The sequence below is a fragment of the Pongo abelii genome, chromosome 9, assembly GCF_028885655.2.
Source record: "Pongo abelii isolate AG06213 chromosome 9, NHGRI_mPonAbe1-v2.0_pri, whole genome shotgun sequence".
Taxonomy (NCBI): domain Eukaryota; kingdom Metazoa; phylum Chordata; class Mammalia; order Primates; family Hominidae; genus Pongo; species Pongo abelii.
In genome coordinates, this window is record NC_071994.2 from 58,782,343 (window position 1) to 58,809,127 (window position 26,785).

Here is a 26,785-nt window from a genome sequence, read left to right on the forward strand (position 1 = left end):
TAGTGAAACCACGTTTCTACTAAAAATACAAAAATTAGCTGGATGTGGTGGTACACCCCTGTAATCCCAGCTACTTGGGAGGCTGAAGCACACGAATTGTTTGTGAACCTGGGAGGCGGAGGTTGCAGTAAGCCGAGATTGTGCCACTGCACTCCAGCCTGGGTGACGGAGTGAGACCCTGTCTCAAAACAACAACAACAAAACTCTGTATGCAAAAGGAATTTTGAAATAAGATATGAAACCTGAAGAATTTGATGAGTGCAGTGCCAATTGATAACCATGTTTACAAGATGAAGGGAAAGCTCAATTCATTATTAAGTGGTTAAATGTAGAATCCACACTTTGGGAGGCCGAAGGCGGGTGGATTACCTGAGGTCAGGAGTTCGAGACTAGCCTGGCCAACATGGCGAAACCCCGTCTCTACTAAAAATACAAAAATTAGCCGGGTGTGGTGGCACGCACCTGTAATCCCAGCTACTCAGGAGGCTGGGGCAGGAGAATCGTTTGAACCCGGGAGGCAGAGGTTTTGGTAAGCCGAGATCATGCCACTGCCCTCCAGCCTGGGTGACAGAGTGAGACTCCATCTCAAAAATAAAAAATAAAAATGTAGAATTGGAAATCAGTCTGGAATAAACCAAGGTTTCTACTTCTCTCACCACATTTTACCTAATTGTTTTCTCACTTGTGAATCATAATACGTAATTTTGATGGTTAATATTGAGTGTCAACTTGATTGGATTGAAGGATGCAAAGTGTTGAACCTGGGTGTGTCTGTGAGGATGTTGCCACAGGAAATTCACATTTGAATCAGTGGGCTGGAAGAGGCAAACCCACCCTCTATCCGGGTGAGCACTATCTAGTCAGCTGCCAGTCTAGGATAAAAGCAGGCAGAGGAACGTGAAGGGACTAGACTGGCTAAGTCTTCCAGCCTTCATCTTTCTCCTGTGCTGGATGCTTCCTGCCCTCAAACATTGGACTCCTAGTTCTTCAGCTTTGGAACTCCGACTGGCTTCCTTGCTTCTCAGCTTGCAGACAGCCTATTGTGGGACCTCACCTTGTGATAGTGTGAGTCAATACTCCTCAATAAACTCCCCTTTATATATATAGCTATCCTATTAGTTCTGTCCCTCTAGAGAACCCTAATACAGTAATACATATTGACAAATTTTTATAAAATGTAGAGCAGTGTTTCTCAATCTTTTTTCATTATCACTCCCTCAAGAGTCTTTGTAGATATGTTCCCCCTAATTGTTTTGCACCCTCCATCATGAAATTAAATATTAAGGAGTCGGCTGGGCGTGGTGGCTCAAGGTTGTAACCCTAGCACTTTGGGAGGCCGAGGCGGGCGGATTGCCTGATCTTAGGAGTTCCAGACCAGCCTGGGCAAAATGGTGAAACCCCGTCTCTACTAATATAAAAGAAATTAGCCGGGCGTCAGCTACTCGGGAGGCTGAGGCAGGAGAATGGCACGAGCCCGGGAGGCGGAGCTTGCAGTGAGCCGAGATCGTGCCACTGCACTCCAGCCTGGGTCACAGAGTGAAACTCCGTCTCAAAAAAAAAAAAAAAAGAAAGAAAGAAATTAGCCGGGCGTGGTAGCAGGCACCTGTAGTCCCAGCTACTCGGGAGGCTGAGGCAGGAGAATTGCTTGAACCTGGGAGGTAGAGGTTGCAGTGAGCGGAGCTTGCGCCACCACACTGCAGCCTGGGTGACAGAGCAAGACTCCATCTCTTAAAAAATACATATATACACACATATACATATATGTATATTTGTCAGGCACGGTTGAGCTTTGGAGAGCCAAACTCTTGTAATATCTAAGTTTTTTTTACCTTTTCCTCTCTCCCGCCTACCCAGAACCAATTTTCAGCCACTTGGGGACATGTAGAGCAGTTTTACTTACTAGAATGTTCCCTGTAGAAACTGTATCAATTTTTCAGCCTTTTAATCTCTGCAAGAATTTCCTAAAATGAAGTTTTGATGTACAAACGAGCTTTTAAAAAAGCCAAAACCCACAGAAGACTCCCCTTGCCCTCATCCTAACTCAACTGATAGTAATTGTATACATTCAAGGGAAGATGCTGAAGAAAAAGGGGAAATAATAAAATAATGGGACACTAATCATGATCAGGAGTAGATGACCAGAATGAAAGCTATCAAGAGAGCAAGAATAACAGACTATGAGGGTAAGCCATGACTCTCTGACGAAATGAGTCAGCCTTCACTAGTCATGCGAGTCCTCAGGGGCTGCATATCTACCTTCTGATCTTTCCCACTGGTCCAGTTCTAGTCTTAATTTGTAAATTGACCAAGAGTGGTGGCTCATGCCTATAATCCCAGCAGTTTGGGGGGCCGAGGCAGGAGGACTGCTTGAGCCCAGGAGGTGAAGAACAGCCTGGGCAACATGGTGAAACCCTGTCTCCAAAAAATACGAAAATCTGCAGGGTGTGGCGGCATGTGCCTGTAGCCTCAGCTACTCAGGAGGCTGAGGTGGGAGGATCTGATGAGCCCGGGAGTTCGAGGCTGCAGCGAGCCACAATTACCAGCTGCACTCCAGCTCCAGCCTGGGTGACAGAACAAGACCTTGTCTAAAAAAAGAAAAAAAATTGTAAATTACCTTGATACTAATTTCTTAGTTTTTGTTTTATTGTATAGTTCCTATAGCTGCCTTAAATTTCTTGTGGAATCAAGGAAATACTTCATATGTATCTATATACTATATAAATCAGTAGAAGCATTTTCACCTTTAGACACCAACAGGGAGCTATTAATGACTATTATCAAACATTAGTCAATAATCAGCCGGGCGCAGTTGCTCACACCTATAATTCCAGTACTTTAGGAGGCTGAGGTGGGCAGCTCACTTGAGGTCAGGAGTTCAAGACCAGCCTGGCCAACATGGTGAAACTCTGTCTCTACTAAAAATATAAAAATTAGCCAGGTGTGGTGGCGGGTACCTGTAATCCCAGCTACTTGGGAGGCTGAGGCAGAAGAATCACTTGAACCCAGGAGGTGGAGGTTGTAGTGAGCAGAGATTGTGTCACTGCACTCTAGCCTAGGTGACAGAGTGAGACTCCATCTCAAAAAGGAAAAAAAAAAAAATTAGTCAAAAATCAATTCATTGAGGTACCCTAAATACTCACTGTGGATACTTGAGGGCAGAGATAATGTCATACTGATTTCATAACTATACCATAGCAAGCATAGTAATAGTCTGCTGCACAAATAACTGAGGATGGTATAAGCTCCCCAGGTGATATTTCAATTGAGACACCAAATCAACTATTTGAGTTTATATGACTGGTATAATACTTGCAGAGTTGAATACAATCTTATTTAAATTTTTTACATCATAAAGTTACATCTGTATCTTCTTCTTGTTGTTTCTGCTTTTCTTCTGTGTTCTTCTTCTTCTTTTGAGTCTGAGTTTTCCTCTGTGGCCCAGGCTGGAGTGCAGTGGCACAATCATAGCCTTGAACTCCTGGGCTCAAGTTATCTACTGGTCTCAGTCTCCCAAGTAGCTGGACTACAGATGCAGGCCACCACATCTAATTTCTTTATTTTTGTAGAGATGGGGTGTTGCTATGTTGCCAAGGCTGGTCTCAAACTCCTGGACTCATGTGATCCTGCTGCCTCACCCTCCCAAAGCACTGGGATTATAGCCATGAGCCACTGCACTCAGCTTTTTATTTCTTTTTGATATATATGGTCTTAAAAATAAGCATTTATAATGATTTTTTTTTTGAGACAGAGCCTCACTCTGTCACCCAGGCTGCAGTGCCCGGCCACATTTATAATAATTAGACATAAACATATGACGCTAATGTAATGAAGTGAATATGCTGGTACTCTATTGGACGAAAGTACAAGATAAAATTGTAATACTAGAAAAAGGGCTTGGTTTGTGAAAAGAATCAAAGCTCTATATTATACTGATTATACATATTCTACTACATCTGAAGGCACTCTAACATATGTGACATATCTCAGAAGTATAACTTACACCTGTACAGATTGGATATCATTAGAATAGAGCTATAAAGGATTCTTAAAGAGGAAAATCTCTTTACCATTTGCTTGTTCTAATCTTGAGAGACTAGAGTTATGTCACAGGTCTCCAATTTGTTTTTATTTTTTAAAGATCAAATGAAAATACTTTCAAAATTTAAAATACACAGTGGAATGTTCTCCAAACAGTGGAACATTAGAAGGCTTTAATTTAAAATATTAGATCCTTTTGAATATTCCAAAGTGTTTCTGCACTCTTCTTGAAAAGGGCCTCCTCCTCAGAATTCAAATTAATTTTCACAACATCTGAGACACCATTCCGCCCCAAGACACAAGGGATACTGAGAAAGAGTTCTTCTTTTATTCCATATAATCCCTGAAAGGCAAGATAAGATATTGTTCAAATAACCTGATATGGAAAAGCAGCTATGCAAAAGGGCATCAAAATAAGAGTATACAGGAGAGACTAAAGCATTCAACAAGAATCGCTCAGAGGGTGGCAGAGTGATGGTCAGCAAAAGCAAGAGCATCCTTATGTCCTATAACCATGTGGAACTTAAATTCAATGACATGAAGAAGAAGCCAGAGGCCTTTAGAAGGACCAACAAAAGTACAATTTACCTTATCCCTTACCAGGTCATCTTTTGGTCCACAGGAAAGGATGACATGCAGTCTTCCATGATGCCATTTTATCAAAAGGAGGACTATGAGGATCAAGTAACTTGTGTGTAGTCCAAACTACATTGAGGCAACAGTGAAGCAGGAGGTGACTGGGAAGGCTCTGCTTCATACCTTTACAGCAGGGAGCATCACTGAGTTTGGACAATGGGTGCTATGGGTGGCATTTTAAGCCTCCAGAGATAAGCCCCCAGTGGAGCCTATAGATGCTCTTACATGCCCGGTGGGGCCTGTGCCTCCCATCACCAGTTGCAATGGAGTGCACTCCTGCCCTTCTGTACTCCTATCCACCACCTCCACCTGAGTTCTATCTGGGACCTCCCATCATGGATAGGGCCATGAAACAGGTGCAGCCCCATGGCACTGCCCTATCCTGGGCCCTGGAACCTCCCATCAGAAGCCCCAAAATTCCCTCCATTCCTGCAGCCAAGGCCAAGAAGCAGCTGCCAGAGCCTATTACAACCTGGGCAACTCACATAACATCTACATGCATATGTACCAGCCTCCACCACCTCCATACTACCCTCCCTGGTGTTGGAAGATAGGAAAACTCAATATACCCCCAAAAAATTAAAATTTAAAAAATGTTAAAAGACACCCAGTAAAAAAAAAAAAAAAAAAAAAGACACCCAGTAGACCCCTCACACTTCCCTGCCTCCTACCACTCATCACTCTTTACCCCTCTCCTTGGGGCTGAGTCTGGGGTTGTGGGAGAAGGGAGGGCCTTGTTCTTCTCCAGGACTGATTATAAACAGTTACCAGGAATGGCACTGAAGGAAGAGGGGAGGCTCCTTGACTCTGGAGTAGTGCCTCACAGCTTTCCATGCTACAGAGCCCACGGGCGCTATTCAGCCATGCTTCCCTCTCACCATCTCTGGGCTCTCCTCAGGCGCACAAGGTGTGCCCCTTGTTCCTGTTTTGCTCTAGTAACTTCTCCCCATAGAGGGATTCTCTGGTTACCTCCTCTACCATAGTCCAGCTCCCTCATTTTGGTAGCCACTTTACGCTCAACCTCATAAGCACCATCAGATCAGCCAAGTGTCACCCCTGAGGGTGCCCTGCCAGGAACTACTTACATTCCTTCCACTTTGGCATCTGCCTAGCTGTGGAAAGCCACTTTCTTTTCAGACTGTCAACCCACATTCTATTCAGCCAGGCTCCAGCCACAGTCATACTGAAATTCGCAATTCGCTTCCCTATCCTCTTTTTTTTTTTTTTTAGGAGACAGTGTCTCACTGTGTCACCCAGGCTGGAGTGCAGTGGTGCAGTCATAGCTCAATGTTGCCTGGACCTCCTGGGCTTAAGCAATCCTCCCACTTCAGCCTCCCAAGTAGTACACGCCACCATGCCTGGCTATTTTTCTTTTCATTTTTTATAGAGATGGAGTCTTGTTATGTTGCCCAGGTTGGTCTCCAACTCCCTCTCCGATCCTTGATCATTCTGTTGCCACCTCTGTGACATTTGAAGCTTTAACATGAGCTTCCATGGGTGTAATCAGAGGCAAGGCCTCTGATGGTGGCAGGGGAAGAAGTCCCTCTGCTTCCCTACTGGTTATTTCCAGAATTTGTTTCCCTTTACGTCCTGTCATCTCTCTTCTCTCTAGAAGAGGTACCTCAGACTGGAATTAGAGAATTCATGTCCACCCATCATGCCATCTGAGGACTGCTGGATGGGCTGGGAACAAGGGCTCCTGCCTGAATCCTGGGACCAAGCCTGGCCCTGTGTGCTAACTGTGACCTGCTGCTAGCCTCCTCAGCCTACCCTTTTCCCTTTAAGCTTTATGCCTGGTTAGTGATAATTTCCCCTGGATATATTAGAATTTGTTCTCATTTGCTCTTGGACCGGCTGTGAAATACAGAGATTGTTTAAAGAGAATTCCCTATTTATTTGACAAAAAAAAAAAATCCAATTAATATATTAATGTGAAATAAACTCTGCACACCTTGATTTGGTGAAAATGTGAAGTAGTAAAAGTGAAGTAACTGGGAAAGAAAGAAAAAATAAGAATATACAAATGACTCTGCTTGTAATGTCAAATGTTTAAATGTTCCCTATAAAATATAACTCAGCAGGGCACGGTGGCTCACGCCTGTAATCCCAGCACTTTGGGAAGCCAAGGTGGGTGGACCGCTTAAGGTCACGAGTTCAAGACCAGCCTGGCAGCAGCGCAAAACCCCTTCTCTACTAAAAATACAAAAAATAGCCAGGCATGGTGGCGCGTGCCTGTAATCCCAGCTACTTAGGACGCTGAGGCACAAGAATCGCTTGAACCCAGGAGGCAGAGGTTGCAGTGAGCTGAGATTGCGCCACTGCACTCCAGCCTGGGCAACAGAGTGAGACTTCATCCCTCCCCAAAACATTAAAATTAAATTAAAATATAATGTCCATTGACTTGTTCGGTAAAGGCTATTAAATTTCCATATTACTCAGTTTCTTCACTGATTACTCATTTGACACTTCCCCGACTCTTTCTACAGAGTCCTAGAGGGGTAGTTGCTTATTCTCCCATAGGTTCTGCAGCCTCAGAAAAGAAGGGGTGTGTGGTATCCATTGTGTACTCTTCAGTGCCTCTTCCAAATCTATTTTTTTTTTTTTTTTGAGACAGAGTCTCATTCTGTTGCCCAGGCTGGAGTGCAGTGACACGATCTTGGCTCACTGCAGCTTGTGCCTCCTGGGTTCAAGCGATTCTCTTGTCTCAGCCGCCCAAGTAGCTGGGACTACAGGCGTGCACCACCATACTCAGCTAATTTTTGTATTTTTAGTAGAGGCGGGGTTTCACCATGTTGACCAGCTGGTCTCAAACTCCTGACATCAAGTGATCCACCCGCCTCAGCCTCCCAAAGTGCTGGGATTACAGGCGTGAGCCACTGCACCTGCCCTGTTCTTCTGAATCATTAATCCCCTGCTCTTATAAAAACAAAACATATTCTCCCTATTTTTTGAAGATCATCTAATTCAGCTCTTCTTCCCTTTGTAATGACTAACCTCCTAGTTATTCAATCTCATTCACAGACTGACACATGGCTCACAGTCTTCCCTGTCTATCTCAATTTCTGCCATTATCCTTGTTAACTTCAATATACATATGAATAATCCAACCAAAATTCCCTTTCTTTCCAGTTTCTAGACTTTTTTCGCTTATGAAACCTTCTGCTCCCACTCCCATTATCCTTTCACTTTCACTTTCTCCTTTCACTAAAAATAGAGAAATCGGCAGGCCGTGGTGGCTCACGCCTATAATCCCAGCAATTTGGGAGGCTGAGGCAGGCGGATCACGAGGTCAGGAGATCAAGACCATCCTGGCTAACACAGTGAAACCCCGTCTCTACTAAAAATACAAAAAAAATTAGCCGGGTGTGGTGGTGGGTGCCTATAGTCCCAGCTACTTGGGACGCTGAGGCAGGAGAATGGCGTAAACCCAGGAGGTGGAGCTTGCAGTGAGCCGAGATCGCACGACTGCACTCCAGCCTGAGTAACAGAGTGAGACTCCGTCTCAAAAAAAAAAAAAAAAAAAAATAGAGAAGTCATCAGATGCTTCCAATGTCAAATACACAAATCTACATGCATCAGTACACATTCTCTCTTTGTTAACTCCTGCCTCTCCTCCTTTTAGGGGTAATGCCTACAACTATGCTCTGGACTCCATCCCCCTCTGCTTACCACTTCTGTCTTCATCCTCTCCCTTGGTACTTGATCTTTACTATAAGCATTTTATCTGTGTAACAAACAAACAAACTTCTTGCCCTGATTTCCTTACCTTCACAACCAAATTTCTAAAAATAGCTATTACACTTGTCTTAATTTCCTCAGTCTACGCCAGTGGTTCTCAGCCAGAGGTATTATAGGATCTAAGCCTGTAGCTACTGGGAGCCATCTTTGTTGCCCCATGGAAAAAGTCTGCATGAGTTGGAAGCCAATAGAGGAAAAAGATGAGCCAAGAGAATGGAGAGAAAAGACAGCTCTCATAATATCGTCTGAGTACCAGAATCAGGCCTCCTTGGCATTTCAGTTACATAAGCCAATATATTTTCTTTTTGCATAAGCTAGATTAAGTTGGCTTCACACTGTTTATATGCCAGGGCTCAAAACTATGTCCAAAACTGTAAACGTGATCTTCAAACCTGGTTCTCTTTCAGGATTCCCTGCCTTAGGTCAAGGTATCTGTATTTTTTTGACCTGACCTGAGGTCAAGGTCTTTGTATTTTTTATTCACTATTATATCCTCAACATCTTGTACACTGCCTGGCATATAGTAGTGACTCGATAAATATTAAAGGAAAGAATGATAAATGAAGATTTAATTTAAGCCTACCTTAACCATGGTGGAAACTGGGTGCACTCTCCTAAGATTTTTCAAAATGGATCCTACCAGATCCATCACAGAGAGTCCAATAGCCCAAGAGGTATACCCCTTCAGCTTGATAATTTCATAGGCACTACAGTTGTAGAAAGTAAGAAAATCAAATGCATAATAAGTCAACCCAGAGAAAACATAATATTCTTCAAGCATCCATTTTGAAGTAATCTACATGTCAATGCAATTGTATTACAATTTTCTCATAGATTTCTTATAGAATCTGTAAACAGGCAACAAAACTTTCTATACTGGTCTAATAAAACTTCACTACATACTTTATTACTTTTTTATTGATTATTATTTTTTTTTTGAGACAGGGTCTTGCTTCCTTGCCCAGGCTGGAGGGCAGTTGTGTGTGATCATGGCTCACTGCAACCTCTGCCTCCTGGGCTCATGCGATCCTCCCTCCTCAGCTTCCCAAGTAGCTACTTGGGAGTACAGGCATGAGCCACCATGCCTGGCTAATTTTTGTGTTCTTTGTAGATACAGGGTTTCGCCATGTTGCCCAGGCTGGTTTCAAACTTCTGAGCTCAAGCAATCTGCTCGCCTCGGTTTCCTGGAGTGCTGGTATTATAGGTGTGAGCCACCGTGCCCAGCCTACTTACTTTAAGTAAAAATTAATTTACCCTTTTTTTAATCATAAAGGCAGAATACTAGGACAAATGTGCCACTCAAGATGAAACTAGCTTTTAATATTTTTCGTATTGTTGCTTAAATATGCAACATAGAAACTAATCACCTTGAAAGTTACCATATAAATCTCCTGGACCATTTAAAATTGTTACTACTGGCCAGGGGCAATGGCTCACATCTGTAATCCCAGCACTTTGGGAGGCCGAGGTGGGTGGATCACGAGGTCAGAAGTTCGAGACCAGCCTGGCCAACACTGGCCAACACAGCAAAACCCCACCTCTACTAAAAATACAAAAATTAGCCAGGTGTGGTGGCATATGCCTGTAGTCCCAGCTACTCGGGAGGCTGAGGCAGGAGAATCACTTGAACCTGGCTGGCAGAGGTTGCAGTGAGCCTAGACTACACCATTGCACTCCAGCCTGGGTGACAGAGTGAGACTCCGTCTCAAAAAAAAAAAAAAAATTGTTACTAGCTTGCCAATGTAAATTTATACAGTTGTAAGCTGTGTGTATATATCTTTCCTAAGACTATATCACTAAATCAATAATAAATGAATATGGAAAATATTCATGATACATTTTCAAAGGAAAATAGCACAATACTAAACATTATGCATTTTCTTATCTCTGGCTTGTAAAAAATATAAATTTTTATACAAACTTTAGAGCTGCATCAACCCACCAAGTTATTAATAGTGATTATTTTTACAAGTCAGGCTTACAGGTGAGTCTTCTTTATGCCTGTCTGAATTTCCTTATTTCCTACAATTAATATTTATTATATATTTGCATTGCTACAAATAGTGGTCTCAGGTTTGGATTGACAGTCAACTTCACTGGACAAAGAGGGTTTAATTTAGCACTAAGTTTATTTAACTTTTAGAAAGGATATAGGACAAGAAGCACAGACTGTCCAGCATATATCATTCATATCAGGAGGTCTTACAACTACCCCGTTTTAAAGCCCCAAGAATGCACATAACACATTTGGTTGCCAAAGATAAGGCATATATATATATATATATATACCACCTGAACACAGGGAGGTTGGGCCTGGACTGTTCCTACAGTAGTGTCCTATGATTTGACTATCAGTCCGAAATCAGGGCCACTATCAGAGGCCATGCAATACTTTTGATGACAAAAGTACTTTTAGACCCTCAATTATGTACGGCCAAGACTCCGGGAGTAAGTAAAAGGAAAGGGAAAGAGGGTCTGCCTGGCACCTGATTGACAGCATACTGTCTATGAGTTGAAGAAAAGAAAGCTCTACAGTAGATAACTGAGGACAAATCTCACCAGTTGAATCTGGATGACAGATTTATCCTCTCAGGTATTAACAAAATGGATTGAGAAACAGAAGAAAGTTGAGAATAGCTAAAAACATAATCCTTTAGTTGTTATTAACCATCCTGATGAAAATAAAATTGCTGGTGTAAAAGAAAGGGTAAAGGGAGCAAATAGAAGAAATAGTTTCAAGGCTGGTACTTTAAGACAAAAACTGATACACATTGTAAACCAAATGCCCTCTTGGGAACAAGTAAGGATATCCTATTAAATCATGATGTTATTCCTCTGCAATTGGTGGTTAGACAACAGCAAATCAGAAGCTGTTGTGTAAAAAGAGCTGAGTAGTTTTTAGATAAATATTAGCAGCACCCTGAGGATTGTTTACAATTATAGATCCTCTGCTAAATGATCAAAAGGCAAATAATTTAATTTTAGATACTGCAGAGTTGAGAGGACCAATAGTGATAAGTACTGATCTGAAACACATTGGAATATTTGGTATTCAAATCACACAGGACTTCAATGGGAAATGTGATCTTAATCCTTGTTCCCTTAAAGCAAGTGTCTCAAATTAAAAAGGAACTGCCCGAGCGCAGTGGCTCACACCTGTAATCCCAACACTTTGGGAGGCCAAGGTGGGCAGATTGCTTTAGCTCAGGAGTTTGAGACCAGCCTGGGCAACATGGTGAAACCCCATCACTACCAAAAATACAAAAAGTGGCCAGGCATGGTGGCATGCACCTGTATTCCTAGCTACTCAGGAGGCTGAGGTGTGAGGATGGCTTGAGCCTGGGAGTCAGAGGTTGCAGTAAGCCAAGATCATGCCACTACACTCCAGCCTGGATGACAGAGCCAGACTCTGTCTCAAAAAAAAAAGAAAGAAAGAAAAAAAGAACTACCATTCTCTGTGGTACAATTATTAGTGACTGAGTAGATAAAAGACCAACACTGTGACAGCCCTATGGGAGGTAGATGGGCTGCTCCATAACACTTGGAAACCACTACTGGTTAAAACAGGTTCCTTAGTGGGTGGGGGGTATGGATGTGCCTCCAGACCAGTTAGATCCCTGCATTTATTGGAGACTGGTCTCCTGGCCCCTATAGCTGAAAATATATGGGCATAAGGGACATTTTTGTTGAGAAGGATAGGAAAAGATACTGTAATATTAATACATATTGTGTTTTCTAGGGATTAATTTAACCTCTCATTCAAAGCTTTTTGGTGAAACAAAGCATTTGTAGGTTCCCTTAAGAGAATTTAAGAAAATAAAACATACCAATAATGATTACCAAAGTAAAAGATATTTTGGTAAATTGACCTAAAACTTTCAATTGATGTGATACTTATGGAAATAGTTTGGTCAAAAAAAGAAATACATTTGCTTTAGAAATATAAAAACAGCGTGGTGGCTTTGGGAGGCTGAGGCGGGTAGATCACCTGAGCTCAGGAGTTGGAGACCAGTTTGACCAACATGGTGAAACCCCATCTCTACTAAAAATATAAAAACTAGCCAGGTATGGTGGTACGCTCTTGTAGTCCCAGCTACTCGAGAGGCTGAGGCACGAGAATCGCTTGAACCCAGGAGGCGGAGGTTGCAGTGAGCCAAATTGCCCCACTGCACTCCAGCCTGGGCAACAGAGCAAGACTCTGTCTCAAAAAAAAAAAGAGAGAGAGAGAGAAAGAGATAAAACATGTGATTGAATGTGTGTATGAATACCTTTAATAAGACACAAGTGATAGTAAATGATAGAGGAGGAAAAAAAACAGTCTAGTTGGTTAAGAATTACCAAAACATTGTGAAGGATTCTGTTTACCTACTGTGTCTTATAGATTCTAGTGGTTGTAGATGTACTAACTTGTCTTTCTCTATTTATAAAATATTGAAGAAATGTTTGTCAAATGAACTCTGAAGAATATATGATACAAAGATAATAATCTGAGGTCATGGAAAGGTACCAAGGGTAAAGGGTTAACAGTGGATATGAGCCCTTTCGAAAAAGCCAGAAGTAACTGGGAAGATAACCTTGAGTTTGAGTTCAGGCAACATAGTTTTCTAGATATAAAAATTAGTTAAGATAAATGTGGCCTATTAACTATAATAGAACTAGGTTATCAGCACTGGATTTTATGAAACCATTGATTTGTGCATTGTATCAGGACTAGCAGTACTGGGATCAAGTATGCAGACCCTGAGGGCTATGTGACAAGAAGTGCATTAAGAACTGTTGAGAATTTCCCTCTTTTGCAGTTAAAAAAAAAAAAAAACTGTTGAGAACCAAAGGCAGCGCTTTCCTGTGTTAGGGAAGTCTGCCCCCATGTCAGCTTCCTTCTTTGTAACTGAGTGTGCCCCATGCAGTGACAGGGCCTAGAAGCTACACCTAAGCATTGCAATACTGTTGTTTCGTTTTGTTTTTAGACGGAGTCTCCCTCTGTCGCCCATGCTGGAGTGCAGTGGCGTGATCCCAACTCACAGCAACCTCCACCTCCTGGGTTCAAGTGATGCCTCAGCCTCCCGAATAGCTGGGATTACAGGCACCCGCCACCAAGCCCAGCTAATTTTTGTATTTTTACTAGAGACAGGGTTTCACCATGTTGGGCCAGGCTGGTCTCGAACTCCTGACCTTAAGAAGTGATCTACCCGCCTCAGCCTCCCAAAGTGCTGGGATTACAGGCATGAGCCACCACGCCCAGCCGCATTGAAATACCTTCTAAAGGGCCAGGCATGGTGGCTCATGCCTGTAATCCCAGCACTTTGGGAGGCCAAGGTGGGCAGATCATGAGGTCAAGAGATTAAGACTCCTGGCCAACATGGTGAAACCCCGTTTCTACTAAAAATACAAAAATTAGCTGAGCATGGTGGCACATGCTTGTAGTCCCAGCTACTCAGGAGGCTGAGGCAGGAGAATTGCTTGAACCCGGGAGGCAGAGTGCAGAGACCACACCACTGCACTCCAGCCTGGCGACAGAGCGAGACTCCATCTCCAAAAAAAAAGAAAAAGAAAAAAAAAGAAATACCTTCTAAAGAAGATACTGATATGCTATACTGTGTTTTCTTCCTGGTATCCTTTCACCATGCTAGATAAACTTAATGCTAGGTGAAAACCTATTATGTCCTGTGAGTCGGACAGTCTGAATTTCAGACAACAATTCGTGGCTATATACTTTTAATATTGTTGTTGGGTTTTTTTGTTTTTTTTTAAGAGATGAGGTCTCACTCTGTTGCCCAGGTTGGAATGCAGTGGACTATCAATGTTCATTGCAACCTTGCATTCCTGGGCTCAAGTAATCCTCCCATCTCCATCTCCCAGGTAGCTAAGACTATAGGTATGCAACACTACAACTAGTTAATTTTTAAATTTATTTTATTTATTTATTTATTTATTTATTTATTTATTTATTTATTTAATTTTAGAGACAGGATCTTTCTCTGCTGTCCAGGCTAGTGTGCAGTGGTCTGATCGTACCTCTGCGAGTTTGAGTTGAGCCTAAAACTCCTGGGCTCAAGTGATCTTCCTGCCTTAACTACCCCAGTAGCTGGGACTACAGACATACCACCATGCCTGGCTAATTTTTTAAAATTTTTTGTGGAGACATGATCTCACTCTGTTGCCCCAGCTGATCTGAAACTCCTGGTCTCAAACAATCCTCCTACCTCAGCCTCCCAACGTGTTGGGATTATAGATGTGAGCCACTGCACCCAGCCTTAACTGCTTTTTTAACTATGGTAAAATTTATCATCTTAACAATTACAGTTCAGTGGCATTAAGTGCATTAACACTGCTGTGCAGTCATTACCACTATCCTCTATCCTCTCTCAAATGTTTTCATCTTCCCAAACTGTAGCTCTGTACTCATAACACGTTGCCATGTTACTTTTTATAACCAAAAATAAAATAATATAAACTTTTAAAACTAAAAAGCATTTAAGAGAATAAAAACTCACCCAGGATCACTTGTTATATTATGTGACTTTTTAGTCTCTGCCCTAATTCTTACACATTTCTGTTTTATTATTTTATTTTATTTATTTGTTTGTTTGTTTGTTTTCTTTGAGACAGAGTCTTGCTCTGTTGCCAGGCTGGAGTGCGGTGGTGTGATCTCAGCTCATTGCAACCTCCGCCTCCCGGGTTCAAGCAATTCTCCTGCCTCAGCCTCCTGAGTAGCTGGGATTACAGGGGCGCACCACCACACCCGACTAATTTTTTTTTTTTTTTTTTTTTTGTATTTTAGTAGAGACCAAGTTTCACCATATTGGCCAGGATGGTCTTGATCTCCTGACCTCATGATCGGCCCACCTAGGCCTTCCAAAATGCTGGGATTACAGGCATAAGCCACTGCGCCCAGCCTATTATTTTATTTATTTATCTTTTTTCTGAGACAGAGTCTTGCTCTGTTGCCCAGGCTGGAGTGCACTGGCACGATATTGGCTCACTGCAACCTCTGCCTCCTGGGTTCAAGCAATTCTCATGCCTCAGCCTTCCAAGTAGCTGGGATTACAGGCACGCACCACCACACCTGGCTAATTTTTGTTTTGTTTTTTAGTAGAGACAGTTTTCACCATGTTGGCCAGGCCGGTCTCGAACTCCTGACCTCAGGTGATCTGCCCACCTTGGCCTCCCAAAGTGTTGGGATTATAGGCATGAGCCACCATGCCCAGCCTCTTACACATTTTTGTAGGGTTGTTATAAGTATACATAGAGTAGACTCGTGGTTTTTGTTAAGTTCAATATTCCAAGCTGTGAATATCCGAAAGTGATTTTTAAGTTCTTTTTTTTTTTTTTTTGAGATGGAGTTTCACTCTTGTCACCCAGGCTGGAGTGCAATGGCACTGTCTTGGCTCACTGCAACCTCTGCCTCCTGGGTTCCAGTGATTTTCCTGCCTCAGCCTCCCAAGTACCTGGGATTACAGGTGCCCATCTCCACACCCAGCTAATTTTTGTATTTTTAGAAGAGATGGGGTTTTACCATGTTGTTCAGGCTGGTCTCGAACTGCTGACCTCAGGTGATCCACCCACCTTGGCCTCCCAAAGTGCTGGAATTACAGGCGTGAGCCACCCCGCCCAGCCAATTTTTAAGTTCTATAACTTCTACTAATATGTAACTTGACTCTTCACTAAAGCATGAAGAATAATCCTGTGTACTGTTAAGGCTAATATATATGGAGTCAGATGCTTCATTTATAAGAAAACCATATTGATTTCTGATCATCTGCATTAGCTTAATGTTTAATCTACTCAAATGATGAACATTTAATAAGTTCTTGGCATGGTTCTAGCGTTTTACATGTAGTATTAACTTATTTACTCTCTATAATAGCCCTGTAAAGTAGGTTCTATAATTATCCCCATTTTGAAGATGAGTAAACAACTTCTGATATTTTAAGTAATTTCCCAATATCATATCACTAATAAATGATGAAGCAGGTTTCAAACCTGGACAACCTGGCTCCAAAGTCCATGCTCATAATCACTATGCTTTTATTACTCTCAAATATATGAGTTGTGAAATAATAAGTACTTTTTCTTTTTGAAAAATGCCCCCAAAAAGAAAGCTATGTATAAGTCTGAATTTAGTGATTTTCAGAAGCCTAGAGTTATTTATCTCACAAAAAGCAAGGATCAACTACTTGATTTTTGTCTGTGATATTTATTCTTAAGACTGATTATTAAGGCATTAAGAAACTTAATAGGTACTATTACCTTTGAATAACTTGTTTATGGATATTTTTCCAGTGTTCCTTATCTGAATCCGTTCCTAATTTAGGGTCCAGAGTCTTCAGAGCAACACCAGCAACATTCACCCCACTCCATAAGGGCACTAAAAAATACAGATCTCAAAATAAACTCTTCTTCCCAATATTGCATCAGGAGTTTGAGTTCAGTGTTGTTTTTTTAAGTTAAGTTGCCACCTGATATGGTTCAGATGTTTGTCCCCTCCAAATCTCATGTTGAAATGTAACCCCTAGTGTTGGGGGTGGGAAGTGTCTGTCTGATCATGGGTGCAGATCCCTCATGAATAGCTTAGCATCATCCCCTGTTAATGAGTGAGTTTTCACTCTTAGTTCACGTGAGATCGGGTTGTTTAAAAGTGTATGGCACCTCCTCTCTCTCTCTCTTGTTTCCGCCCTCACCATGTGACACATCTACTCCTCCTTTGCCTTCTGCCATGATTGCAAGCTTCCTGAGGCCCTCATCAAGAGCATATCTTGGAGCCATGCCTGTACAACCTGCAGAAGCACAAGCTAAATTAAACCTCTTTTCTTTATAAATTACTCAGCCTCAGGTATTTCTTTTTTTTTTTCTTTTTCATTCAGGCTGCAGCATACTGGCTTGATCTCAGCTCACTGCAACCTCCACCTCCCAGGTTCAAGAGATTCTTCTGTTTCAGCCTCCCGAGCAGCTGGGATTACAGGTGTGTGCCACCACACCCAGCCTTTTTTTGTATTTTTAGTAGAGATGGGGTTTCGCTATGTTGGCCAGGCTGGTCTTAAACTCCTGGCCTCAAGTGATCCACACGCGTTGGCCTCCAAAAGTGCTGGGATTACAGGCATGAGCCACTACTCCTGGCCAGGTATTTCTTTTTCTTTTTTTTTTTTTTTTGAGATGGAGTCTCGCTCTGTTGCCCAGGCTAGAGTGCAGTGGCGCGATCTCGGCTCACTGCAAGCTCCGCCTCCCGGGTTCACGCCATTCTCCTGCCTCAGCCTCCCAAGTCGCTGGGACTACAGGTGCCCACCACCACGCCTGGCTAATTTTTTGTATTTTTAGTAGAGACAGGGTTTCACTGTGTTAGCCAGGACGGTCTCAATCTCCTGACCTCGTGATCCGCCCACCTCGGCCTCCCAAAGTGCTGGGATTACAGGCGTGAGCCACCGTGCCCGGCCCTGGCCAGGTATTTCTTTACAGCAACACAAAAATGGCCTAAAACACCACCTTACACCATACATAAAAATAGATTTCAAATGTATAAAAGAGGGAAATGTAAAAAATAAAATTATAAGGTTGTTAGAAAATATGTAGTAGAATTTATAATTGTGTGGTATAGGAGGCATTTTTAAGCAACATACATATTTTTTAAGCAATATGCAAAATGCTGTATAAACAAAGAGAAAGACTGATAAGAAAGATAAAATATAAGCAATTAGAGGGAAAAGAATATCAAATTAATACCATACTTCTCAATAGTAAAAAAGAGCCAAGGAGGAACAACTGTCAATCTAGAATCTCACATCCAATTAACCTGTCATTCCAGAATAAGATGAGACTAAAACAGTCATATAAACAACACCAACAGGATAGAGTTCAGGAAGAAATAAATTGAATCCAGGGCAAGAAATTAGATGGAGAAAATAAAGATAAGCAACACAACTGGCAAACCTGTAAATGAATCTAAACAAGTATTAACTATTCAAATAATAATAATTATAACTAGTTTGGGGGATATAAAAACAGTATGGATACAGAAAAGGAATTAATAATTACATGTATGACAGAAAGAGGATGGTGTCAACGTCATAAAAAAGAGGATGATCAAACTAAAAGCATTCTAAGATCTTTGTATTATCCCGGCCGGGCGCAGTGGCTCATGCCTATAATCCCAGCACTTTGGGAGGCTGTGGTGGGTGGATCACCTGAGGTCAGGAGTTCGAGACCAGCCTGACCAACATGGCGAAACCCTGTCTCTACTAAAAATACAAAATTAGTCAGGTGTGGTGGCGCATGCCTGTAATCCCAGCTACTCAGGAGGCTGAGGCAGGAGAATCGCTTGAACCCAGGAGGCGGAGGTTGCGGTGAGCTGGGATCATGCCATTGCACTCCAGCCTGGGCAACAAGAGCGAAACTCTGTCTCAAAAAAAAAAAAAAATCTTTGTATTATCCCAAAGGAGAGTAAATAAATTTATCATCTGAGGTCAAGTATGAATGTTAAAAATTTAAAAATAACCATTTATAAGGTAAGTATATAATTCAAAGTATTAGAGGAAATTAAAGAAAGTAGATCCAATGGAAAGCAGAAAAAGAGAAAGGAAACCGAAAAATCATGCTAAATAGAATACTAAACATGTTCAAATTAATACTAATCAGAATATACTGTTTTCAAAAAATAAAGTTATAGAATAATAAATGTGAGAAATTAAAATATACCAGAGAAAATTAGTTTTAATGACCTTCAGGAAAAATAACACAAGCCAACAGGGTAAAAGTAAGGCTCTGGTTGAAGAAATATTTGTCCAAATCAAATAAAGTATTTCTTATATTATAGCTCTTGGATTATAAAGAAAAGGGCACTCTAAATGTTTTGAATAAATAAATGAATGTTTGAACAAATGGTCTTTATTCTCAATTGGTTTATTGCCATTATGGAAAGAAGATTTACATACATGACACAATTAAAGAACACTGTAAAAAGTATAAAGTTCTAACCATGTAGCAGAGACTAAATGTTTAAATTCAGTAAAGAGAGAGGTTGGTGTGGCCTGAATAGTTAAAATCACATATTATTTCATTTATATGAAAAATCTGGAATAAATAAATCTACAGAGTGAGAAAGTAGATTAGTGGTTGCCTGGGGCTAGGGTAGGGGAAAAAAATGCGGATTTCATTTTGGGCTGATGAAAAGATTCTGTATTTAGATTGTGGTGATGTTAGTACAACCCTGTGAATATACCAGAAACTCATGAATTCTGTAATTTGCTGGTTGAATTTTATGGTACGTGAATTGTATTAGTCCATTCTCACATTGCTATAAAGAAATACCTGAGACTGGGCAACTTACAAAGAAAAGAGGTTCAACTGGCTCACAATTCTGCAAGCTGTACAGGAAGCACAATGCTGGCATCTGCTTGGCTTCCTGGGAGGCCTCAGGAAACTTTCAATCATGGAAGAAGGCGAAGGGGAAGCAGGAGTGTCTTATATGGCTAAAGCAGGAGAAGGAAGGAGAGAGGGGGGTGGTGCCACACACTTTTAAACAACCAGATCTCACAAGAACTCACTATTGTGAAAACAGTACTAAGGCGGATGGTGTTAAACCATGACAACCTGCCTCCATGATCCAACCACCTCCCACCAGGCCCCAGCTCCCACAATGGGGATTACAATTCAACATGAGATTTGGGCAGGGACACAGATCCAAACCATATCATGAATTACGTCTTAATAAAGCTGTTTAAAAAAATCACAATAAATAAAAAAGTATTACAGATAAGAGAAACACTCATATTGACTATTAAAAAACAGCTATATGCTTTGTGGACTATTTTATGAAAGATAGCTAAATCAATGATGCAAAAGATTGAAACTAAAGGAATAGTAAAAGTTACACCAGGGAAATACCAACAAAATTAAACTTATACAAATATATTAATATCAGGAAAAAAACTTTAAAGGAAATAAGCATTAGTAGAGATAAGAAGGGTAGTCACATAATAATAATAGATTTATACTTACCACTAGAATCACCATGTTCTCCAATAATCCAACCATGGCAGCTTGTGGGGTGGACCCCCAACTTTTCTCCAATTAGGTAACGGAAACGGGCAGAGTCTAGATTACAACCACTTCCAATTACACGAGTTACAGGTAAGCCACTTATCTTCCAGACTATATATGTCAAAATATCCACTAAGAAGAAAAATTTCATGTTAGAAAAAGATTCATCGTAACTTAAAAAAAAGTTTTTTTCCTGAATACATAGATGAATTGTTTTAGAGTCAAATACAGATTTACTACAAAGTGAAGCAAATCACTGGCTGGGTGCGGTGGCTCATGCCTGTAATCCCCCGGCACTTTGGGAGGCTTAGGTAGATGGATCACCTGAGGCCAGGACTTTGAAACCAGCCTGGCCAATATGGTGAAACTGTCTCTACCAACAAATACAAAAATTAGCCAGACGTGGTGGCACACACCTGCATTCCCAGCTACTTGGGAGGCTAAGAAGGAACCAGAAAACCACCCTTGGTAATATAATAAAATAAAGCTCGTCAACACCCCCCAAAAATCACATAAGTTCACCAGCAATGGATCCAAACCAAGAAGAAATCCCTGGTTTACCTGAAAAAGAATTCAGGAGGTTAGCTATTAAGCTAATCAGGGAGGGACCAGAGAAACGCGAAGCCCAATGCAAGGAAATTAAAAAAAAATTATACAAGAAGTGAAGGGAGAAATATTCACATAAATAAATAGCTTAAAGAAAAAACAATAAAAAATTCAGGAAACTTTGGACACACTTTTAGATATGTGAAATGCTCTGGAAAGTCTCAGCAATAGAATTGAACAAGTAGAAGAAAGAAATTCAGAGCTTGAAGACAAGGTCTTCAAATTAACCCAATCCAATAAAGACAAAGAAAAAGAATAAGAAGATATGAACAAAGCCTCTAGGACGTCTGGGATTACAATAAACAACCAAACCTAAGAATAATCAGTGTTCCTGAGGAAGAAGACAATTCTAAAAGCTTAGAAAACATATTTGGTATTTGGGGAGATAATCAAGGAAAACTTCCCCGGCCTTGCTAGAGACCTAGACATGCAAATACAAGAAGCACAAAGGACACCTGGGAAATTCATCGCAAAAAGATCTTTGCCTAGCACACTATCATCAGGTTACCCAAAGTTAAGACAAAGGAAAGAATCTTAAGAGCTGTGAGACAGAAGCACCAGGTAACCTATAAAGAAAAACCTATCAAATTAATAGCAGATTTCTCAGCAGAAACCCTACAACCTAGAAGGGATTGGGGCCCTATCTTCAGCCTCCTCAAACAAAACAATTATCAGCCAATAATGTCGTATCCAATGAAACTAAGAATCATATATGAAGGAAAGATACAGTCATTTTCAGACAAACAAATGCTGAGAGAATTTGGCACTACCAAGCCACCACTATAAGAACTGCTAAATGGGGCTCTAAATCTTGAAACAAATCCTGGAAACACATCAAAACAGAACCTCTTTTATTTATTTATTTATTTATTTCCTTTTTTTGAGATGGAGTCTCGCTCTGTCACCCAGGCTGGAGTGCAGTGGCATGATCTCAGCTCACTGCAACCTCTGCCTCCCAGGTTCAAGCAATTCTCCTGCCTCAGCCTACCGAGTAGCTGGGACTACAGGTGCCCACCACCATGCCCAGCTAATTTTTGTGTTTTTAGTAGAGACAGGGTTTCACTATGTTGGGCAGGCTGGTCTTGAACTCCTGACCTCAGGTGATCTGCCCACCTTGGCCTCCCAAAATGCTGGGATTACAGGTGTGAGCCACTGTGCCTGGCCCAGAACATCCTTAAAGCATAAATCACACAGGACCTATAAAACAAAAACACAAGTTAAAAAGCAAAAACAAACATACAAACAAAAACCCAAAGTACACAGGCAACAAAAAGCTTGATGAATACAACGGTACCTTGCATTTCAATACTAACACTGAATGTAAATGGCCTAAATGCTCCACTTAAAAGATACAGAACAGCAGAATGGATAAGAACTAACCATCCAACTATCTGCTGTCTTCAGGAGACTCACCTAACATACAAGGACTCACATAAAGGGGTGGAAAAAGGCATTTCATGCAAATGGACACCAAAAGCGAGCTGGGGTAGATACTCTTATATCAGACGAAACAAACTTTAAAGCAACAGCGGTTAAAAGAGACAAAGAGGGACATTATATAATGGTAAAAGGCCTTGTCCAACAGGAAAATATCACAGTCCTAAACATATATGCACCTAACACTGGAGCTCCCAAATTTATAAAACATTTACTAATAAACCTAAGAAATAAGACAGACAGCAACACAATAATAGTGGGGGCCTTCAATACTCCGCTGACAGCAACAGACAGGTCATCAAGATAGAAAGTCAACAAAGAAACAGTGGATTTAAACTATACCTTGGAACAAATGGATTTAACATATATATACACAACATTTCATCCAACAACCACAGAATACACAACCTATTCAACAGCACATGGAACTTTCTCCAAGATAGACCATATGATAGGCCATAAAATGAGCCTCAATAAATTTAAAAAAATTGAAATTATATCAAGCACTCTCAGACCACAGTGGAATAAAACTGGAAATCAACTCCAAAAGGAACCTTCAAAACCATGCAAATACATGGAAATTAAATAACCTGCTCCTGAATGAGCATTGGGTCAAAAATGAAATCAAGATAGAAATTAAAAATTCTTCTAACTGAATGACAGTAATGACACAACCTATCAAATCCGCTGGGATACAGCTAAGGCGATGCCAAGAGGAAAGTTCATAGCCCTAAATGCCTACATCAAAAAGTCTGAAAGACCACAAAAGACAATCTAAGGTCACACCTCAAGGAACTAGAGAAACAAGAACAAACCAAACCCTAACCCAGCAGAAGAAAGGAAATAACCAAGATCAGAGGAGAACTAAATGAAATTGAAACAAAAAAATACAAAAGATAAATGAAACAAAAAGCTGGTTCGTTGAAAAGATAAATAAAATTGATAGACTATTAGCAAGATTAACCAAGAAAAGAAGAGAGTAGGCCGGGTGCAGTGGCTCACACCTGTAATCCCAGCACTTTGGGAGGTGAGGCGGGTGGATCACCTGAGGTCAGGAGTTTGAGACCAGCCTGGCCAACATGGTGTAACCTCGTCTTTACTAAAACTACAAATACAAAAATTAGCCAGGCGTGGTGGTGTGCACCTGCAGTCCCAGCAACATGGGAGGCTGAACAGGAGAATCACTTGAACCTGCGACAAGGAGGTTGCGGTGAGCCAAGGTCATGCCACTGCACTCCAGCCTGGGACACAGAGCAAGACTCCATCTCAAAAACAAAAAACAAAACAAAACAAAACAAAACAAAAACACACACACAATGATATTGGATTGGCTAAAATTTATTTTATTTTATTTTATTTATTTATTTTTATTTTTATTTTTTGAGACAGAGTGTCACTCTTGTTGCTCAGGCTGGAATGCAATGGTGCGATCTCAACTCACCACAACCTCCACTTCCCAGGTTCAAGTGATTCTCCTGCCTCAGCCTCTTGAGTAGCTGGGATTACAGGCATGCACCACCACACACCCGGCTAATTTTGTATTTTTAGTAGAGATGGGGTTTCACTACGTTGGCCAGGCTAGTCTTGAACTCCTGACCTCAGGTGATCCACCTGCCTTAGGCTCCCAAAGTGTTGCGGGGATTACAGGTGTGAGCCACCACGCCTGGCCTGGATTGGCTAAAATTTAAAACTGGTTTTTTTGTTTTTGTTTTTGTTTTTGTTTTTGTTGACACAAGGTTTCACTCTGCCACTCAGGCTGGAGTGCAGTGGCACAACCACAGCTCACTGCAGCCCAGACCTCCCAGGCTTATGCAATCTTCATACCCAGCTTTTTTACTTTATTTTATGTACAGACAAGGTCTCCCTATGTTGCCCACAGTGGTCTCAAACTCCTAGGCTCAAGCGATCCTTCTGCCTCAGCCTCCCAAAGTGCTAGGATTACAGGCATGAACCACAATGCCCAACCTGTTTGGTAATTTCTGATAGAGTTAAACATATACCTACCATATAACCCACCTATGTTACTCCCAGGTATTTATCCAAGAGAAATAAAGACATATGACCACACAAATACACACAAATTATGATATTAGTTTCATTCATAATAGCCCAAAACTGGAAATAACCTCAATATGTTTCAACAAATGAATAAACAAAATAGCATATTAAATGTATAAACAATGGCTGGGTGCAGTGGCTCACATCCGTAATCCCAGCACTTTGGGAGGCCAAGGAGAGTAGACTGCCTGAGCTTAGGAGTTCCAGACCAGACTGGACAAAATAGTGAAACCCCACTTCTACCAAAAATACAAAAACTAGCTGGGTGTGGTGGGACATGCCTGTGGTCCCAGCTGCTGGGGAGCCTGAGGTGGGAGGATCAATTGAGCCTGTGAGGCAGAGGTTACAGTGAGCCAAGATTACGCCATTGCACTCCAACCTTGAGTGAGACAGAGGTTGAGTGACACCCCATCTCAGAGTGAGACCCCATCTCAAACAAACAAAAAAAATGTATAAACAAAAGAATACTTTGGCACTAAAAAAGGAACAATATGATACACTCACTAATATGGATGAATCCCAAAATAACTATGCTGGATGAAAGAAGTCAGGCAGAAAAAATTACATTCAGCATGACTCGATTCATATAAAATTCCAGAAAATGGGGCCAGGGGTGGAATGAGAGATGAACTGCAAGGAGGCACAAGAAAACTTTCAGAGGTAACTGAAATGTTTTGTATCTTGATCATGGCGGTAGTTTCATGAGTGATTACATTTATCAAAACTCATTGCATTATATACTTTAAATGAGTGCAATTTATTGTATATAAATGTTACCTCAATGAAGTTGATTCTTTTAAAGGAATGGTATGGAAAGATCATCCTTATGCAATAGAATGGAAGAGAGAAGACTCACCTGGATTTGAAACAACAAGAATTTTACAATCAGGACTATAATGGACTATGGTAGGAATGATTGATTTCATTATAGCCACATTACGTTGGACCAGGGTAAGGCGAGTTTCTCCCTCCTGCTGCCTTGCACCTGCCGTGACAATAACTATTCTGGAGTTTGCAGATACACTGTAATCTAAAAAGGAAACAAAATACTATATTTGGATCAAGATTACCATAACCACTGTGCCTTAACTCCTTAAAACTCTATTGTATGTTCTTAGTATTATATTAAAGTATCCATGTACCTTTATGTCTGGCATTTTGGAGATGAATGGACTTTTCTAACCTGTATAATCTGAAGGAAGCCTTGTCACTATGACTTGCCAAATTTCACATAGCTACCTCAAAAATTTTTATAACAATAGAAACTAACATCCCCTTTTGCCCAAATTCCCATGTGTTATGAAGGCCCAAGGCAATGAAAGTCAGCTCTCTGCCTTCTTAGAAACACCAAAATGAGGCCAGGCGCGGTGGCTCACTCCTGTAATCCCAGAACTTTGGGAGGCCAAGGCAGGGGGATCACGAGGTCAAGAGATCAAGACCATCTTGGCCAACATGGTAAAATCCTGTCTCTACTAAAAATACAAAAATTAGCTGGGAGTGGCGGCATATGCCTGTAGTCCCAGCTACTTGGGAGGCTAAGGCAGGAGAATCGCTTGAACCTCGGAGGCGGACGTTGAAGTGAGCAAAGATCGTGCCACTGCACTCCAGCCTGGCAAGACTCCATCTCAAAAACAAAAAAAAGAAAGACTAAAATGAATAAAGACTTAGAACTCTGAGAATTTATGTGTCTGTTTCAGGAGTCTAAGAGTGAGAATGTATTTACTTCTAATATTGTAAGGGACTGGGTTTGAAATCACAAACAAGTTCTTGACCCACCCAAGAAAATAAACTACGTACTAAATGACCAGTTGTTTCACCTGTTGAATACAATGTCACTTACTAACTCATACTGGACTTCTTTTTTTTTTTTTTTTGAGATAGGGTCTCACTCTGTTGCCCAGGCTGGAGTATGGTGGTGCCATCTCAGCTCACTGCAACGTCTGCCTCTCAGGTTCAAGAGATTCTCCCACATCAGCCTCCTGAGTAGCTGGGACTACAGGCATGCACCAACACACACAGCTAAATTTTTATTTTTTGGTAGAGACGGGGTTTCACCATGTTGGCCAGGCTGGTTTCGAACTCCTGACCTCAACTGATCCACCTACCTCGGCCTCCTAAAGTGCTGGGATTACAGGCGTGAGCCACCACATGTGGCCTCATACTGGACTTTTAAAAAGCACTATTATATAGCTGAAGGTTATCTACCATATGGATGTAAAAAATTAGTTAAAATATCCTT

At 41.3% G+C, this 26,785-nt stretch overlaps 1 protein-coding gene across 4 annotated transcripts in view; it reads right to left on the reverse strand.

The window, feature by feature from the left end:
* Nucleotides 1-4,099: 4,099 nt before the first annotated feature.
* LDHC (lactate dehydrogenase C) overlaps nucleotides 4,100-26,785 on the reverse strand; it is a 38,928-nt gene continuing 16,242 nt past the window's right edge. For 2 of the 4 annotated variants that reach the window (XM_024255722.2, XM_054524626.1), the window contains exons 4-8: nucleotides 25,403-25,576; nucleotides 20,404-20,577; nucleotides 16,663-16,780; nucleotides 8,996-9,119; nucleotides 4,100-4,381 (exon numbers count right to left, since the gene is read on the reverse strand). In XM_024255722.2, coding sequence (XP_024111490.1) covers nucleotides 4,217-4,381; nucleotides 8,996-9,119; nucleotides 16,663-16,780; nucleotides 20,404-20,577; nucleotides 25,403-25,576 — 755 coding nt within the window. In that variant the 3' untranslated portion in view covers nucleotides 4,100-4,216. The remainder of the gene's footprint in view (nucleotides 4,382-8,995; nucleotides 9,120-16,662; nucleotides 16,781-20,403; nucleotides 20,578-25,402; nucleotides 25,577-26,785) is intronic. The other 2 variants (XM_024255724.3, XM_054524627.2) reach the window with 1 other exon arrangement.